At 39.9% G+C, this 19,492-nt stretch overlaps 1 protein-coding gene and 1 long non-coding RNA gene across 9 annotated transcripts in view; one reads left to right on the forward strand and one right to left on the reverse strand.

The window, feature by feature from the left end:
• The window catches only part of LOC119010810, a 51,318-nt gene extending 43,578 nt beyond the window's left edge, over positions 1-7,740 (reverse strand). For both annotated transcript variants that reach the window (XR_005072064.1, XR_005072065.1), the window contains exons 1-3: positions 7,183-7,740; positions 6,960-7,051; positions 4,193-4,383 (exon numbers count right to left, since the gene is read on the reverse strand). This is a non-coding gene — a long non-coding RNA (uncharacterized LOC119010810). The remainder of the gene's footprint in view (positions 1-4,192; positions 4,384-6,959; positions 7,052-7,182) is intronic.
• Positions 1-19,492, forward strand: part of pde1cb (phosphodiesterase 1C, calmodulin-dependent b) — a 99,043-nt gene that overhangs the window by 72,500 nt on the left and 7,051 nt on the right. For all 7 annotated transcript variants that reach the window (XM_037083293.1, XM_037083295.1, XM_037083294.1 and 4 more), the window contains 11 exons: positions 2,791-2,904; positions 4,220-4,402; positions 6,147-6,213; positions 6,365-6,481; positions 7,016-7,156; positions 9,979-10,079; positions 10,674-10,802; positions 11,328-11,429; positions 15,530-15,650; positions 16,542-16,623; positions 17,945-18,065. In XM_037083293.1, coding sequence (XP_036939188.1) covers positions 2,791-2,904; positions 4,220-4,402; positions 6,147-6,213; positions 6,365-6,481; positions 7,016-7,156; positions 9,979-10,079; positions 10,674-10,802; positions 11,328-11,429; positions 15,530-15,650; positions 16,542-16,623; positions 17,945-18,065 — 1,278 coding nt within the window. The remainder of the gene's footprint in view (positions 1-2,790; positions 2,905-4,219; positions 4,403-6,146; positions 6,214-6,364; positions 6,482-7,015; positions 7,157-9,978; positions 10,080-10,673; positions 10,803-11,327; positions 11,430-15,529; positions 15,651-16,541; positions 16,624-17,944; positions 18,066-19,492) is intronic.

Consider the following 19,492-nt stretch of genomic DNA (forward strand, 5'->3'; position numbering starts at 1 on the left):
GTATTTTTTTTCTTGTGGATTAGCGGGGAAGCTCACTGGCACACAGCTGTTCTTAATAACCATCATTAGAGCTAAGCAAATCACATGCAATGATTCTAGAGTCACAGCGTACCCTTCATCCATTCACTTCCTTATGATTCCTAAAATAGTTGTCAGTAGCTTAAGAGAGAGATTTCAGCACTGAAGCAGCTGTTGTCATAGTTAAATGTACCCTGGAGAGTTTTAAACCTCAAGAAGTGCTATGAAGCTGTTTTTCTGTGAGTTTTCCCTGCTTTGTTTATCTCGTGCACAGGAACTCACAGTCCATTGTCACATTATTCCAGAGATCAACAGGTGGCAGTAACATGCTGAGATGTGCTGCAGTTTGCCTGAAAGTCAGGGAAGAAGAAGACTGCATTCCAGTAAACGCAGATGTAAACAATGCAAGATTTAAAAATCTTTGGAAAGGTTTTTGATTATTGAAATGCACTCAACACATTTGTTAGACCTCAACTATACACACAGTTTGTTTTGGTGAGTAACAGTGATTGGAAAAATAACAAGAAAGCCCCTCTTGGCAATGCTGGCACCATGGCTCCAGGGAAAGAGTTCTGTTAGTTGGTTATTTTGTCCACCACTTTCTTTCAGACTGAAATATCTTAACAAATATCCATTGCCATGAAAGTCTGTGGGTTCATGGTTTCCAGCAAATGTATTGTTGTAAATTTTTTGACTTTGATGATCCTTTTTAGACAGCTGGAAAGATTGTCTTGAGATTGCAGGAAAAAAGCACTGCAGTCCCGAGGTGGCACATGTCTCATGTCTCATGAATCTGGAAGTCAGAAACACTTTCCATGTCAAGTGGCCTAAGTCTTGTGAAACATCTTACCAGACATTTCTCCATGAATATGGAAATTATGATTCTATGAGACCCTTTGCAGAGGTGGACTTGGGGAAAAACCCTGATTATTATCATTATTTTACACGGCAGACAGTACGTCACTGGTTGACAATGAAGCCTTACAGCCACATAGACAAAACTTAAATTCTGTGCCATCCCTTTCTTTTTGAGATCTTCTTTTCAACAAGTCTGTCTGAGTGTAGGAAATTGTGTGATCTGGTTATTTGAAAAAGATGTTTCACTGCTGTGCACACAATAGCCCACCCCAACTTTTGCCATAAAAATAAATGGACCAAACGGTCGTCATGAATATTAATGCTGCGATATTCTTCCTCAGTCATATTCACAGATACATTTCAGAGCCTTTTCATAAAAATTGCAACTGCAGTCAGGGATTGTGATCAATGAAAGCATCTGAAACCTCCCACTCTCCCAGCTTTCTACTTAATAATTCAACAACAAGCGTAGCCTCTGTGGGCATTCACTGTGAAGGGGAGTGTGTGACCTCCAGCGCAGCAGCAGGAGGTATACTGCAAGAGGTTGCAGGCTGAAGAGATGATAATGATGTTAAGTTGCTTTTCTCGTTAATGCTATTTATGGTGGTTTTGCCAAAACTTGAAAATATTTGAACTAAAATTAGAAACATTGATCTTAAGCCACAAGTGAATTAGTCTTGAAAAATATAACGTGGAGAAGATGGTGTTAAATTGTTTTATTGATATTACACTGCTGATTCACAAGGTTCTATCAGTCAAATATTAAATGTATTCAGTTTTGCTGAAGAGAAGTATTGAACCTTTTTTTCACTTTAGCCAGTACCTCATGATCAATTTTGTATGACCTAACATTTCTTCATTGTACTGCAATGTAAAATAAGTGTACAAGACTTTATAAGCCCAATTGGTGAATATAAACAATCAATTCCTGCCAACTTGACCTTTACAAGGCAGTTTACTGACTCTACAATCAACTGCTGGGGAGGTCAAGATAAGAAAAATAGAATCTAGGAACCACTTGAATGAAAAACTAGTGACACTGACCCAATTATAGAGACAGTGTAATAAAAGGAGTAGTCAGTGGTGTCAAAAGTAACATAGTAGGATCACCTAGAGCTAGAATATCAAAGCTGTCTTAATTTTAAATAGCCAACACATGCAAATGAGTTGAAGCAGAGTCTGCGGACATCAAAGATATGCAATTTTTAGAATGAAAAGACCTGTCAAACAGCCGACATTTTGACTTCTCGTAGCAGAAAAAAGCAGAAGTGGAACTAATAACGTTAACGTTGGCTTTGTTCCAATTAGGTGTCCCAGTAGTGAGACAGCATGTATAATACCTGAGCTCTGGAGGTGACATGTAGATGAAATGCAGCTATTATTATTGTTATTAATTACACCTGTGTTTGACCAGTCAGAAAGTCTCCTATGAAAAAGGCTGGATTGTATTTTGGTTATGTCAATCAAGACACTTGAGAAGGAAACTAAGACTCCCATTAGAACTTAAATGGATTAGAGGTGAAACAGATTCCTCTTTTCTAGGAGTATGAAAACAAAGATATCACTTTTCAGGCCACATTGATTTATTTTAGATTAGTTTTAAATTAAAGTGAATGGACTAAAGTAAAACATGGCAATAAAAATGGTTTTATTTTGGCTCACTGCTTTCCAGTTTTCATTTTGGATATCTGGATGGAGCAGTGTGCATATCCAAGACCACAATTGAATTTGGCTTATTGGTCAAATTGTATTTTGGTTACTGTCCCAGGTTTATTTTATAATGGAAAGAAAAGTTGCCTAGTACAGCATAAACCCAGACCATCTTAATTCAATATCAGTTACACTTAATTTATCATGTCAGGACAGCAGGGGAGTAATCCCATTTGTTAAATGACTGTTGAATCTCTGTTTTAGATTAAGATGTCTGGTGAAGCAACTGGAGAGAGGAGAGGCTTCCCTCACTGACCTCAAGAAAAACTTGGAGTATGCAGCCTCAGTACTGGAATCCGTTTACATCGAGGAGACAAGGTAAGAAAGCAGTAGTTTTCCACCACGGAACAAGTATTGACATGGTTCATTTAATGAGAACAACAGTGCAACACTGACAGAGGCCAGACGAAAGAAGGATCATCATAATTAGTGTGGCAATTGACCTGAGCTTTAATTCCGAGTTTCATTTTGTCTGTCTGATTGGTTACAGAATCTCTAAAGAGAAATGATAAACCAAGTGTTTCACTTACCATCTGAGGCGTCATGCGCATTACAGAATTTTTTTTCATTATACCAACTTTTTGAGATCTGGGTTTTTTTAATTTTATTTCATCACTATTATTTTTATAACATGTAGTTATGCCTTTTGTATGTTATAAGTCAAACACATTTTTCTAGCTATGTCATAAAACATACCACAAAAGTCACACACCCCCTTTCCCTGTGGTTTTGGTTTCCTCCAAAAATTGCAGCGTGAAATGGTTCTCAAACAAGAGGTATGCACACAACCCATGAGGAGATGTAGGCTGAGTTATAGTTTAGGTTGTGTTTCTGGAGTTTTTAGCTGAGAAACAATCCCTTTTTCAAACAGGTGCAAATGAAATGAAAATAGTCATAGACAGCTGCATAGGCATAGTTTGCTTTGCAAACCACCAGCTAAAGTTAGTAGTCATCCCTTCGCTTGTTGTGTTTAATCAGCAACTTCCCATCCTTGAGCAACAAAAACTACTTGACCTTAGGTCATGGAAAACACTGTTGTGGCAAAAAAAAAATGTTTGGGTATAGTTAAGGTATATACTAGGTCAAAATATGTCAGTAGTTGAATGCATGTGCCGATTCTGAGATATGACCAGGCTTATGGAATTATGTAAACCTCTCGTCATCTAGATCCCTCCAGATTAGGGCCAGAGATGGCATGACCACTCCAGGATGGAGGATGATGAACTGTCCCGTGCAGAATCCATGTAGCACTGTGATTATCAGTGTGATGTGAATGCTTTCTCTGGCCATAAGAACATGTATTTAGTTCAGAGGGTGGAGACCAACAGGCTTTGCTCTTGATCCCCTGTACATGTCAACACAACAGGGTAGCTGTGGAGAATTATATCACACAATTGGATTCAAATACTCCCCATCATGGTGTTTCAAGAGGCCTGGGATGTTTTGATGTTACGTAAGAGGTGATATTATTTGATGGACAGCACTGGGATTTGAGTTTGATCCCCTTTGAAAGTAGAGCTACGATCCATTATGATTTTTTCTAGTCTCTGCATCTGTCTGTTTTCTCTTCCTTTGTTTCTTTTCTGTTTGTGTCTTTTAAACTTACATCACCTCCCGTCTTGCTGTTTGTCAGGCGTTTGGTGGACACAGAAGATGAGCTCAGTGACATCCAATCAGAGTCGGTGCCATCAGAGGTACGGGACTGGCTGGCCTCCACCTTCACCCGCCAGATGGGCCTGATGCTGCGACGCAATGAAGAGAAACCTCGCTTCCGCAGCATCGTTCACGCTGTCCAGGCTGGAATATTTGTTGAGAGGTAAATGTGTGTATGTTTGCACACAAACACACTGCCATTGGTGTTGAATACTTTATACGGATTGTCACCTTTATCTTCCCTCCAGTGAAATTCTATCTATCACTGGTCAGACCAAACAAGCATAGCCCCAAGCAGCGAGATGCTATCAACATCTTTAATTTGGCCTCACACAAAGAATACACCAAGCTCTCACAGGATTCTAGTGCATTTTCTGCACATACCGACAAATGCAAGGCAGCATTTGAATTGATGATTTTCTCTACTTCCAAGCAGCATTTGAATACAATTTTTGTTTGAAATGTAGTACTGCAAAAAGTCCATTAGTTGATTGAAAGAAAAAGTTATTTGGATATTTGATTCATCGTTTTAGATATTTTTTTCCTGTAAAAAAGCAATAAAATGTTTCTAGGTTCTCAATGAGAGGGTTTTCTGTTTATGCTAAAATTATTATTATTTTTAGCTAAACAGGACAGGTAGTGACCTTGGGAATCACAATGTGCTCTAGAATATTAAGGTACTGAAAGATTTTTCACTGATTTCGGATGTTTTGTAGACAAAACATTTAATCAGTTATCAGAGAAAATGATCAGCAGGTTAAATATTGAAAATAATTGTTAGTTGCAGCAAGCAGAAGAATTCTGAGTATGAACTTTATGCACTACAGTTTGCATAATGGAATTTAGAAATACAGGTTTCTGCCAACAATCACAGAATGCCAAGTGCATCATTTAAAGGATCTGAGAACTAAACAAACGTGCAACAGTGACGATACAAATTGATGAAAATTCAAAAGTGTCTGAAACCTCAATTAAATGCTTATTCCAGAGTGAACATTTGATTGAAGCCTGCTTTCATTTGTGTCTAGGTTAGATTGCCAGTGACGGGTAATGCAGTGCCTGTTTCTCAGATCTATCTGAACTTCTGCATTTTCTTGAGAGAATAAAAACTAGCAGCAGCCCAGAAGGTGGATGAGACAATTCAGAACCTTGAAGCATTACAACTTTGTTTACAAACCAGTACGGTTCTTTAAAATCTGTTGAAAATATGTCTGCATCCTCTGCACAGTGACTCAGTCACCTGAGTCCACCATACATCATCACAGCCTTGGCAAGCCTGGCTAAGCATAATCATTCAGAGAGTTGCAAACAGCTCCCTCTCCAAGGCTGCTCTTTATCACATACCAGCATGCAACATGCATTTGTTCAAATCAATAAGCTTCAAACATGTAAGCTGTAATCTTTCTTAATCTGTTTCTACAGAGGACAGTCTGCTTTTAGACATTTACAATGAAGACAGATCGGGGAAAGGGAGGATAAAAAAGAAAGGGTGGAGCCGTGTGGTCCAGTAAATTGATGAAGCAACTTAATATTTAGATGCATTTATGGACACTGTTGCAAGACATCTACTTACGAAATAAAGGCATATTTTGATTTACTACTGTGTTTTTTTAGAGACTGTGTGTTGTATACAAACTTGCTGCCTTCCAACTGACATTAATTTAATTCCATCCCTCATTTTTGACAGAGTCTTAAAGCTTGTCACGTATAAATAAAAACAGGCTTGCAGGTACTCTTCGACTTAACCTTTTCATGACAGTTTCCTACTGAGTTGTGTTGATTTATAGGTTTATAGCAAGTCGTGGTGGGGAACCTTCCAGGCTGTAGTTTGGGGGGGAAGTGTGGTAACCTCTGGTGTTTAAACCCAGCTGTGCACTTCATTTGATGTTTTTATCTCATCCAAACAGGATGTACCGACGTACCTCCAATATGGTGGGACTCAGCTATCCCCCTTCTGTCATATCTGTGCTTAAGGTATTAACATGTGCACACACATCTGTGCACAAGCACACAGAGTAATCTACAAGAAAATGACTTGCGGCACCGCCCAATTTCTTTGATGAGTACATTGTTTGAGGAGAAGCTTGTCATTATTTGATTATAATTTTTTTTCTTCCCCACACAGAATGTTGACAAGTGGTCGTTTGATGTGTTCGCGCTAAATGAGGCCAGCGGGGAGCACGCACTTAAATTCATATTCTATGAGCTGCTCACAAGATATGACCTCATTAGCCGTTTCAAGGTAAAGACACAAGGATTTAACATACCATTGGTCACTGCTGTACCTTCTGTTTGTGTCATTAAAACAAGGAGAAACTAAGAATATTCTGAAGAGATCATAATAACCTTCAAATGCCCCTTCACTGTGCCTGATTTGATGGAAGTGAGTCACTTCACTGCCTCTTAAGTGTTAGATTGTGTTGTTTCATTTCATCAATGGCCATAATATGAGGGGGGTTGGACATACTTCATCTCATCTGATAGAGCTCATTTTCCACAGCGTCTTATAGCTGAGGACATTTCAGTTGAAGTGACAGCATCTGAGAGTAAATGACACGGGCAATGAAATAAAGCTGACATGAATATGTAATCGAAGTCTGCAGTAGCCCCAAATGATTCACGATGATTTTACGACATCAATTTCAGAGGCTGAAGGGACTGTGCACGCATTGAAACTGCTCATCATTTAAATCACCAGAGAGCTCTCAGGAGTTTCTTACTGTCTGCAGTGTTTTTTTGGCTAGCAGTCATTTGCTGTTGTTTTGTCTGCTGTCAGATCCCGATATCTGCCGTGGTGTCTTTCGTTGAGGCCCTGGAAGTGGGATACAGCAAACATAAAAACCCCTACCACAACCTGATGCATGCTGCTGACGTCACACAGACAGTACACTACCTGCTCCTCAAGACTGGCATGGTGGTGAGTAGGATTAACTGTAAACTTACCTACAGAAATCAGTTGAACATACAGTTGATGGTTTGGTTCTAAGCAAGGAATCTTAGATGATGTAATCAAGGAGATTTCGTCCACATGGTATTCAGACCATCTCTTTCAGCTGCCGAATGCCAGCCTAATTACAGCTTTGCCTGACATGCAGCTGCTAAATATGGCTTTTTTTTTTTCTTTGAGAATCCATGAGCCATTCTTTTGTGAAAAAAAGGACAAGACATCCAGAGAAGATCACCCTTTAATCCCAGTCTCGCTCAGGGCAGGTTTGAGAACATCAAACCGCAATTCTAAGAATATCTGACAAAATGTGACTTATTAATGATTATTGTTTGAACATTTGAAGTGAAATGTCTTCTTGTCTTAACATTGTTTCATTTCAACTTTTCATATTTCATGCTGCTTTTGTTTTTTTTTAAACTCCGGTGACCTATATAGCAGTCCTTCCACTTACGTGACTTTGGGGCATTTCTGACTACATTCCTACAAAAAAAACACTAGCCTTGTTCAAGCCGAGTTCAAAGTCCCCATCCAGCCGGCCGCCCCCGCTTCCAGTGTTTATTTAATCACCTTAATAAGGCGGCTGCGACAGCTGTCGACATAGTGTGCTTCCTTGGGCAGTGCCTTGCGGGGTAAACCACATTACTGCTACAACCACGGGCTCCTGGGAGAGCGGGAGAACAGCATCTATCATTTCACAGGCCCTCCAGACTCCATTAAATCTACAATCAACAGGTCATTCATAAAGTCAGCCCCAAGAGGAAATATACTGAGGGATGGATTGGGCATGTTGCTCTCACACATCCACCCACAACCCCCCCAAAGTCTTAATGACTCCCCAATCCCCCCATTGTTGATTAGTCACCAATATCGACTGGGCTTTCTGAGCTAAATCCCCACTCTGGGCACATGAGTGCACTCACATCTCAGAGGAAAATGCCTACTCACAGGTGTTGAGTATGCTGTATGTACTCAGAGATGTGCCATAAATTAAAGCACATACATGCACACACATGCAGGTACAGTCGATATTATTAGCATTATTTTGGCCACCGATGCTTATAGGATGAAATACGATTTTCACATTCACTATGTTGCTGGCAGTTTAAGAAATGTTTCAACATTTTGGGAAATACTTAGATCAGTAGCTCTGTGCACTCATATCTGTTCATTTCAATACTACTTTGTGATTAAATACATTCATCAGCAACTTTTACCATTGAATCCAGATCTACCTCTTGTCATTGGATGGTTGCTAATTTATCTTCCTGAGCTACTGAATTATCTTTCTAGTGACACAACAACAGTGCTGAAGCCTGAAATTAGTTGCACTTTGTGGCACACCTTCACACTCATCGCCACAGGCCAAGCCGTCTCAAAAACGCTTTGGAAAAGCTGTTCTTGCTTGTCATGAATGCGTGAACAGCAGACCAACATATGTAATTACTGGAAAAAGGCATTGTGAGGGTTGAGCCATAGCTGTACCGTAGGAAAACAATGGTTTGGCTCAGGAAGTGATCTGCCTCAGTTGCTGTAGGAATAGTGCAAATGCAAGACATATTTGCTGCAAACAATTGAGTCAGGTGTATTGAGGTGATATATGATTTGATTTTTATGACATCTAATGGTTATTAAAACACAGCTTTTAAAGTGGAAAATTGTTTTTGTGCTTGGATAAAATATGCCAGGCTGTACTAAGTGGTCAAGTACTTTGTTTTCATTTGAAGTGTACAAACACAAACACAGAATACAAAATACTTAAATCATTTATAAGAGTCACTGACATTTTTTAAACAATAACAGAATTCCATGACACCTCTCTGATCTCACAGAGATCTTTTATCATAAAATCGACTGGATTAAATACTACCTGAAAACAGTTTTCTGAAGTTTGATGAAAATGCTCATTCATGGTCTTGAAACTAGAATACATACATATTACACACGCTGTAGTTTTACAGGGAGTTATGTGCTAACCAAGCTAGCCATTTCACCCTGTATTTCGCTCTTTGTGCTGTGATTAGTCAACCAGATTCTGGCTGTAGTTTCACATTAACGCACTGAGATGAGAGTGGCGTTGATCTTCTTAGCTATCTTTTGGCAAGAAACCAGATCAGCAAGTTATTCCTTTAAGAGTTGCTGCTACTTTTACATCATCCTCCTCTTTCCTGCTGTCACAAATCGTGCCTAAAAGGGTTAGACTTAAATAGGAACGTGTGATGTGTATTTTCACCTTGTAACAGCATTAACTCGTAATAAAATTACAGAAAGCGTGACTTTTCATTTATATTTGGTAACAGCAACAAAGAAGACACTGTCTGAAAGGGAAAGAGTAAGGAGGAGTGTTAAAGTGACAGTTTAAAATGTGATTCTCAATAGAGCTTGTCTTATCTAAAGTTTCCTTTTTGTCTCACTGACCTTTCCTCCATCTTCTCCACCCCATTTGTCTCCTTCCATCCCTGCGTGTAATGTATTCCTCTTGCCAAATACCTCTCTCTGCATCCTTTATATCACTTTTCTCCACTACATGTTTACGACGTGATAAACCATTCCGTTTTCCCCCTTTTTCCATTCACTGGCTTCTCATTTCCCTTCTCTAATTTTTGTCCATTCTTTCCTCTTCTATCACTGTATTTTCCATCTCGTTGATCCCTTCCTCAACACCCTTCCCACTTCTATATATGTCTCTTAATATCCCCCTCCTCCCTTATCTTCACCTCCCCTTGCTCCCTCACACCCCATGTCTTCCATCTCTCCATCCTCTTCTTCTTCTCCTCCTCACCCTCTCCCTCCAGCATTGGTTGACTGAGCTTGAGATCTTTGCCATGATCTTTGCGGCGGCGGTGCACGACTACGAGCACACGGGGACCACAAACAACTTCCACATTCAGACAAGGTAATGAATCATAAAATCAAAAATGCATGGCACCGACTCGCCCGATCAATGTTTTCATTTACAGGAAGGTGGCTGGCTTTACAGTGACACTGAGATCGCCTGCAGTGCTGTAATAACACACAGGCAGGAGGTCCAAATGAGCTCCATGCCCTGAAGAATTTGAGTCGGCGAGAACACATTGTAACTTTTGTCCTAATTACAATTAGGAAAGTTTTCTTATTTTATTGACTGTCTTCATTCTTAAATATATCTTTATTTCTGTGCTGACACTTTTTTAAATCTTTTTTTCGACAGCATTGCAGAAAAGATTCCAGATTCCTTTGAATAAATTATGTTTCCCAGATACATATTTTTGAGAGTCTCTCCTTGTAAAATGGATGTCCTTAAAATTAAAATAAATAATTAAGACCATATACAGAACATGAGTTATTCTCACATTTAGTGTGTCAGAGTTTGGCCAGATTGAATTCAGTGCAAAGAGGGCAAGAGCTGGTGTACTTATTGCATTCAAGATCAAGGGACACATTTTTCTTTAAACTTTTCTGTCCCTTATAGCTCAATGAGAAACTATTGCTTTCTCTTTCTCTTTGGCAGGTCAGACACAGCTATCCTGTACAATGACCGCTCAGTGTTGGAGAGTCACCATGTCAGCGCAGCCTACCGCCTGCTGCAGGAAGACGATGAGATGAACATCCTCTACAACCTCTCCAAGGATGACTGGAGGTCAGTGAGGCAGATACTTCGATGGACAATAAGGGAATGGGAGACAATGAGATGAAAGCGCTGAGTGACAGCAAAGAGAAATAAATCTCAGAGCTGTAACAGAGAAAAGCTAGAGACAGTGGAGAGGCAGACATGACAGGCGGAAACCACACAGGTCAAGCAGAACAGTTTTACAATCTACACATCACCTGTTTAAAGCCCGAAGGGAACTTCCCTTTTGTTTTTCAAGATTAACAATTTTGCTCTGTGGAGTAAAAATCAGAAAAGTTCACGGTCCGTCAAGTCTTTACTAAATGGAAGCGTTACACGTGATAATATATTGAAGCGGACAGCTGCAATCCGAGTACTCACGGTATAAGCTGAGACTTGTCAGAGTAGATATTATAAATAGCTCTCAAAAACTGTGTCGGCTGCCTTCATTTACTTTAGCGACTTCCGAAATAAGTCGGCTTTTATTACCTGTGAGATTGACAGTTCATTATACAGCACATGGCTCATGTTTTCCTCTCCTCTGATTCCATCCAGAGAGCTGCGGGCTCTGGTGGTGGAGATGGTGCTGGCCACAGACATGTCCTGCCACTTCCAGCAGGTGAAGGCCATGAAGAATTTCCTACAACAGCCGGAGGGGTCAGTTCCCTTTTTTTTCTCTCACTGCTGTTCACACTCTCTGTCCCCCCGACCCAGCAATTTACATCCTCATTAACCCTGCCATCACATCACTGTTTATCACCACCCGTTGTTTACAACCCAATTAACCCTGCCCTGAAGGATGCAAAAAACATGTTTGTATCAGTGGACAAACAAGATGGTATCTGTCAAACAAGATGGTATCTGTTTCTCAAAGTTGTAGTTTGTTACTGCATAGTACCAAATATCATGCATTACACAGTACAGGCATAAAGTAGGGTATTGTGCACTCTTAGGCACAAACACAAGATATTTTTTGTTTCTGTGCTGGCAGTTTGCAGCAGAGTTATGGAGCAGTCGCATTTGGTTTGGCATGATAAATGTATTTGCACACTGCAGTAAAAAACAGCCGGTGGTAGAAATATTGCTGGCAGGTTTGCTGGCACACAGAAGTCTGCTGCAGTGAAGATGACCAGCTAGAAAGCCTTCCACAAACTATTTCTTTTACTAGTTCTGCTGATTGGAGTCTGCAAGGCATGCATATAAACATAGATAGCAACCAGAAATGCTTTCACACCACTTATAGCTGTTAGTAGTTGAGTAGTTTAGCAAATCTTTTGTATAGGTATATAATTCAGAGGATTTGCTGGTGGACTTCAGGTGATATGGAAGGAAAAGAAGAGGATTGCTGTGCGGTGAACAATCTTGGCTCTAGACAAACCTAAACTTTTCTGTACTTATTTGAACATTTTTGACAAGTGGAAGGTGATTGATAGATGCCTCATCTAGCTCAGTTACAGGTACAAACTATAAATGGACCAAGAGTTGCAAGCAAACTTCCACTCTGTCTAACTTGCAAAGTTCCATTTGTTTTGGTACTCGACCTGCAGCATGCTAAAAAAAAAAAAAAAAGTTTGAGGATTAAATACGGAGGCCGCTGAATACATTACAATACATTTTCTAAATACCCATGTATGAGTTAACAGTTACAGTCAGGCGTAGAGGCTGCATTATATGTTGCTCTGGTTGTGTCTGTTATGGTGCTGATACAGCGGTTAATGAGCTATAGTTTCCCCAGTAAACACACTGTCCTCTTCTCCTTTTTTTTTTTGCAATTGATTGATTTTGGCATGGATTTATTGTTGAAAGTGCAGGTATTTAACTTTGTCCTCTGAATCTTGATATTTCTAAAGCCAGATGCTCAGGGCAGAGATAGTGGCAGTCTTCGGTTAATTTGAGGGAAATCCCCTCAGTAAATGTTCCTGAGTATGAGTCTCAAAATCTCAAGATCAAATGTGCTCCTTTGCTGTGACGTTTTAAAACATTTCCCAAGAACAGCAGTATTTTTGCTTTATCTTCTGAGTACTTCTTTAAAGTAGAATTAGATTGCTGTCTATTACATAACCTTTACCCTGTATGTCCTGGCCGACCGCCAAGAGACACAATTTGTGAAGCACATATCCCACAAATTAAAAATGAAAAAGATTATACGAAGAATATAAAATACTCTCAAATTCAACAATTTATATTCCAGCCAGCCTGAAGGAATACAAAGCCAAGTGTATTTGGAAGAGGAGGTGAATGTGTTTCCATCAAATTAATAGATTTTTTTTTGCTGCACTCGAGGTTATGAGGCTACAGCCTGAACCTACTTTTTTGCACTTTTGGAGCACAGCACCCTCTACAGTGACTGACAGCTGGTGCACCTCTACATGCAGACAAAGAGCTGCTGTTGGCGACTAGAAAAAAAAAGGAGCACTATCAAGCAAACTATCATATGACGTGATGAGTCATCAGTGCTGATGTAGCTGCAACACTGAGGAGAAATCTGGAGGAAACTTTTTGACCTTCTTGCTATTCCTTTTGACACAGCACAGGACTAAAGAACTGCAATGACAGCAGTGATATGAGAGATAAGCAGCTCCCTGAGAACATATGTAGGAATTCCTATAGGCTACTGTATTTGTGAGTATACCTCAAAACCATGAGTGCTGACTGGAAGGTAATCATAACGCTACAGTATAGGGCACATACACACAGGCCCATGAATGAGAGATTGCGGTCTCCAGGAAGCTGTACTGCTGAATAGACTCTAATGTGCAGTAATTTCAAACCAGTGTGCTCCAGGCCTGCTTAGAGTGCACTTTAAGACCCAATCTGCCACAAATGGAATGACTGGAAATTTGAGCTAGTCTTTGTTACCTCTGTTTAACCTTGTGTCATGTGTGTGTGTGTGTATGTTAATGTACCATACTTGTGTCTGTGTTTTCATTTGTGTGCCTATTTTCCATATTGGTTCGTGTCCGTCCAGTCGTGCTTCAGTCCATTAAACAGGATATTTTGATATGGTTATCAGGCATCTCAGACACCGCTGCTGTCTGATGAGGTGGGATGAAGCATCTTCACACTGTGTAGAAAACCGATTAGCCTAAATGGGGTAGTTTGATGAAAGGAGGATTGGCTGTGCATGTGTGTTTTTATGCACATGTTAAGTGGAGACACTGCAGGTAAAACAACGTTAATGTGCAAGTCAGCTTTGAGATTTTGGGCTGCTCTGCTTTCATAACACATCTTCATTCAGACTAGTGAAAAGAAAATGCCCAAGATACATATTTAGGTGTTTTTTTATGACATTTCCTCTAGAAATGTATGCAAAGTATCATAACGCTGACAAATTGACTGTTGACTGGTTTAACCTTTTTATTTCTAAAAAACCTTGACTGTAATATGTCAACAAAATGAAACATCAATTTGGAATCTGGCTTTATCCAATCTACAGACTTCAGAAAACTAATCAACTGGGGAAGTTTCACAGTGATAGCTATTAGTTAAAATGTTCATCCTATTCCCCTGTAGTGTCTCCCCGTGTCAGCATCCGTTTAATCATCCAAGTCTAATTTGGTCTCGTACGGACCTCAACTTATCTTTTGCCATCTTCCAATTTCCTCCCAGCTGTTCTGTAGTAACTGTTTATCGCTGCACCGACCCATAGTAACATCCTGTAGATGTTTGAAACTTCGCACCGACTTCGAAAGTTCCACCATTTTTAAAACTTCTACCTCTTGTCTTGTGGTCGTGTCTCACACAAACTATTGACTACAGTGCAGTTCCGTCTGTACCCGTATGTCTAATGTTGAGCATAAATGAGCCTTTAGTGGTTTTAGATTGATAGAATTACTTTAATGATCCCAGACAGGGAATTTATTTATTGAGGCCTCCGTAAGTCAAATTTTTATCATCAGTACACTTTAAAGGGTGTTTGTTTTACTGCAATAAATCACTTGAAGAGACAAAACAAACAATGAATTGATCACAATAATACAATAATAAGTATTGTCCTCTTTTCCATAGAGCTCCATTGTTGTGAGCCACACTGATGTGGTGTACGACATGTTTCTTTATTACCATGAACACAAACACATTAGTTAATTTTAGTCAGTCCCACATACACCATCCTGCCGTCAGAACACTCACTACTAAATGCTAAAATGCTAAATTCACTCCAGCTGTTGGAACATTTGTTTTAAGAAATTAAATGGAAGAAACGACATATTTGTTAGCCATTCAGAATGATGAATAACATAGACACAGATTGGGAAGTCAAAAAGAGAAAGAGAAGCACATTGTTACTCTGTTTCTTTTTCATGGGATTTGTTGCCATTATGACATACACAGCATATCAACAGCTGTGCAAAACTAATGTCTATTAAAAAAAAAGAACCCCTCCTCTTTGACTTTTGAATGTTTCATTCCGCTGTTCTTGCCCAATCAAGATTTTTTTTGTAGACATATCTGTGCAACATTTTTGTCCCATCTTTTGTATGACAGACCCTACCAGTCTTCAATGACTCTTGGAAATGTTCCTGTATTCTTCCCCTGATCGGTATTTTTCAATAACCTTGACCAGACTTGCCCTCACCATGTACTTTTTATCAGGAAATTGACTAGGCAGAGATTCAACAGTGATCAGACATCTGAAACTCTGACATGTTTTTTTCTGTAGAAACAAGACACAGCACACAATATGATTCATTGAAATTAAAATTGAATGAATTTCACTTGCTTCAGCTTTGAAATTGTGCATCTGCTCTATTTTGCAGACTTGACAAGCCCAAAGCCCTGTCCCTGCTGCTGCACACAGCAGACATCAGCCACCCGGCCAAAAGTTGGGACCTCCACCACCGCTGGACCACCTCCCTACTGGAAGAGTTCTTCAGACAGGTGAGTGGGTTTACCTGGTAAGTCACAAAGTGAATCATGAGTGGCTGGTTCAGCGAAGATGTGAGGTTCAGACGCACGTAGAGAGAACATGGCATGTTTTTTAGCTTCTCACTCACATAAATGCGATGGACTGTACACTCAACTGACTGTTTGTGAGGTAGATATATATGACGGCCCTGCAATCTAATATTTTGTCCACTTTCCCTTTTTTATGGTGATGGTAGTATAATTATAAAAAAGACGACTCTTAAATTTGCTTTGACACAGTTCGAGTGTAACACCGAGAATGAAATAACAATGATATTAGTGAATGATTATTTTGATATGGTGCTTTGGCACAACTCTACCCCCTAAAGCACTTTTCATCAGTGAGATATGAAGTCACATTCATAAGTTTAATTGCAGGCACTCTGCTCTCTGTCACTTTTAAAAATGATGCCATGACAGTGCCACAGCATTGATAGAACATTTGGCCATAAATAATAACTGCGTCTAAGTCTCTGCAAGAAGGACAGACGTTAAACTGGTTCCACATTGCTTTCGTCTCTTTCATTATTAATCCACATTGTTCTCATTATCAGTGCTATTGTTATTGTGGCTGCTGTCACAAGGCCTTTGTCTCTCGGGATATGAATTGCCGATAAATAGCTTCACCAAAAGAACATTGCCTCCCGACTCCACATCTCATCTGTTTGTGACAAATCAGTGGAGAAAATGAAACACATTTGTGGCTCAAAAGCACTCAGGGTGGGGGCTAGACTAATCCAGTGCCTGTTGATAGAAGTGTGAGCATATGGTGGACTGTATTCTGGTGGTGTATGGTGCAGCATGTGTGTGTGTTTTTGTAGAGGCTGAGAATGATTTTGATTGAGGAAACTGCTGTTGTTCCAGGGGGATAAAGAAGCAGAGCTCGGTCTGCCATTCTCTCCACTTTGCGACAGGAAGTCCACAATGGTAGCGCAGTCCCAGATCGGTGAGTGGCTCCTAAACACTAACACTCAAAGTGTATAATGGTGTGTGCCTGCGTGGGTGTACAAGCTCTGCCCCAATGTGAGTTCACACGAGAGAAATTACTTTTTTATTTCTTGTATCTTTTGTATTTCTTTTATCCGCACAAAAGACCAATTATTCTTCCTCTTCTTACATTTGTAAACATTTATTTCACACTCATACATAACAAAATATGATTAAATTGGTGATTGTAGTATAACAGACAGCATTAGAGCTCCCCTTCTACAAAGAGCTCGCTTTATTGTCTAATCTTTGATTGGTTGTTCGAGTCTAAAGCTTTTTTGGGAGAAATATTAAATATGAATAAAAAGATAAATTGTAATGTTTTATGTCGTAATGTATTCATTAGTTGAATTTATTTTTGTTCCTGAAAAACATGAGGAAGAGACAGAACTGTTTTACAGCCCTGAGCAGTGGTGCTTGTGATACCAAATCCAGGGCATCAACTCATCTAAGCACTCTTGTTGCTTGTAAATCTCCAAGGACAGGTTTTTATCCCTCTCAAACACTCACATGCCCACGTTCAGAGGGCACACAATGAGGACTGTGCATTTTGTCCCCAGTCTCCTACAATAAAATAGCATTAGGAAGGGATCTCTTTGCAGCCTTTATGGACAGGAGGAACATTACAGCTTCCAATAATAGTTTAAATGTGCATGCAAGCTTTGTTTCAAAGTAGAGTTAAGCTAGCCTTTGATAGCTGTGAGCACGCAGTAATAATTTAAGGTGCCCAAGAGGAGCGTGTCAATGTTTTAATCTGTTGAGAACGTCTCCCATCTGCATCCTGGCAACTGAACAATGTAATGACACTGTGAAGGGGGACTTTATTGAGAAGATTAAACTGAAACTTTAAAAGTGATAAAAACAACAGGATTTTTTTCAAACTGAGGGACAGAAGGACCGGAAGTAACAGTAGTCTTTGGTTGACAGTGTTAATGTACAGACTTAAATATGTTTGTATCTCAGATTTGATATTCATGTAGTTTTAGCTAGCTAACTACTCTGGTGATTTACAGTGTCCATGTCTGTATGCAGGGTGAACAGGCATGCTGTATCATGGTAACAACTGAGTGACAGGGTAACACAAACTCAGAGCTTCAGCCTATTTTAATTGCATCGGGCTGGAGTTGGGTTTGTACATAAAAAAAAGAACCCCTTTCAAGTGTAGGGCATGGTTTTGGGCTTCTTTTTGTCTCAGTCTGCATAAAAAAATTCAAACACCTAGATAAAGACTATAAATATACATGGAGTGACAATATGTTATTTGATGTCTTTGTCTCCAGGGTTCATAGACTTCATTGTGGTTCCCACCTTCACTGTGCTGACGGACATGATGGAGCGCATCGTCACGCCGCTCATCGATGAGGCCTCCCATTCAGGTTTTGCCGGCTTTAGACGCTCAAGGTGAGCAGGATAGACACTTTGGCGACTGAAAGCTTGGGTTCTTCTGTGCTGCGAAATAGCAGGAATGAACTGAAGGAAGTGGGTGACTGTATTTTAGTCAACCATCCTGATTAATCAACGATGGAAAAAGTTAGTTTTTTTTTTCGACCTTTCACCTCTTATACCTGTCTTAGTAACTGCTCGCTCAGTGACGTGATTAAGCCTCTTTGCTCCTCTGCAATAGCTGCATATCTAATCAGAGTATTGAGTACGGCAGATGAGTCTTCCATGAGTAATCCATTTCTGTGCGTGAAAATGTCTCCACCTTTCATCAGGCAGAGCAAAACACCTTGAAATTGATATTTTAGAGATGCTAGTCGCGTTAGCTTCTCCATCCCTGATCAGGACTGGGCTTCAGTGCCGGATCGGCATACACGATAGCCTCTGGAGATACAAAAGGAAATGATCTTGTCTCTACTGGCTTAATTACTTGGCTCAGTACTTTTCCTCTAGCCACGTATTAAATCAGTTTGTGCATGCTTTGAAACCAAACAAATAGGAGAGTATGTTCCACTTGCTCTTGCATTACTAATATTTAAACTAACCAGAGAAAGATCATTGCTTATTTGTTTAAAGTGAAAATATTTTAAAGTGAGCTTATTAGAAAATGAAGCAGCACTCTGGGAGTCTGGCACTGCATCTTCTGTTGCACCTGCACATCAATATCAGCTTCCCCATTTCTCCTCAACAGTCATTAGCATCATTCAGTGGGCCTCCAGTCAAAGCTAACCAAGTGGAAATCTCAGATAGCATTGCCACTTGTGCAGTCTCCTTGTCTACATACACACCTGGGTGCTTATGGGTTTCCATGGACTGTTTCCTTGCAGCATTTATAGCTGCTTTCAATCACGTGTAACTATGTCTGCTCTCTGGGTTTGCCTCTGCTTATCTACCCGCCTTCATTTCTTCTGCTTTCGGTGTGCCTCTAAATCTCTAAAAGCTGTGTTGGTTGTTGGTCCACCACTTCGGTCCAGACACAAATATCTTAATGATTTTTTGATGGATTGTCACATCATTGTGTATAGACATTCCAGTACTCAGGCGGGTGATGCATCCTAAGGATTTTGGTGATTCCCTGGCTTTTTTCTCAAGGTCAACATCTGTGGTTTTATGTGAAATACCTCAACAATCATTAGATTTATTTCCATGAAATGTCCCCCACTTCGAATTGAATTCGAATTACTTTTGTGAAAACTTCAGTAATGTATTGCTGCACTTCCATAAAGATTGGGGAAGGAAACAGAGGGTAAAATATTCAGATTTTTAATCCCTAGTATATGTCAATTTAAAAACAAACTCTGGATTTTACATTTTCTACATCATTCATCAGTCCCCAACCTCTGAAATGGCCCCAACAATGTGTATTTAATATGCAGCTTGTCTGCATT

The sequence above is a fragment of the Acanthopagrus latus genome, chromosome 21 (assembly GCF_904848185.1).
Source record: "Acanthopagrus latus isolate v.2019 chromosome 21, fAcaLat1.1, whole genome shotgun sequence".
Classification (NCBI taxonomy): domain Eukaryota; kingdom Metazoa; phylum Chordata; class Actinopteri; order Spariformes; family Sparidae; genus Acanthopagrus; species Acanthopagrus latus.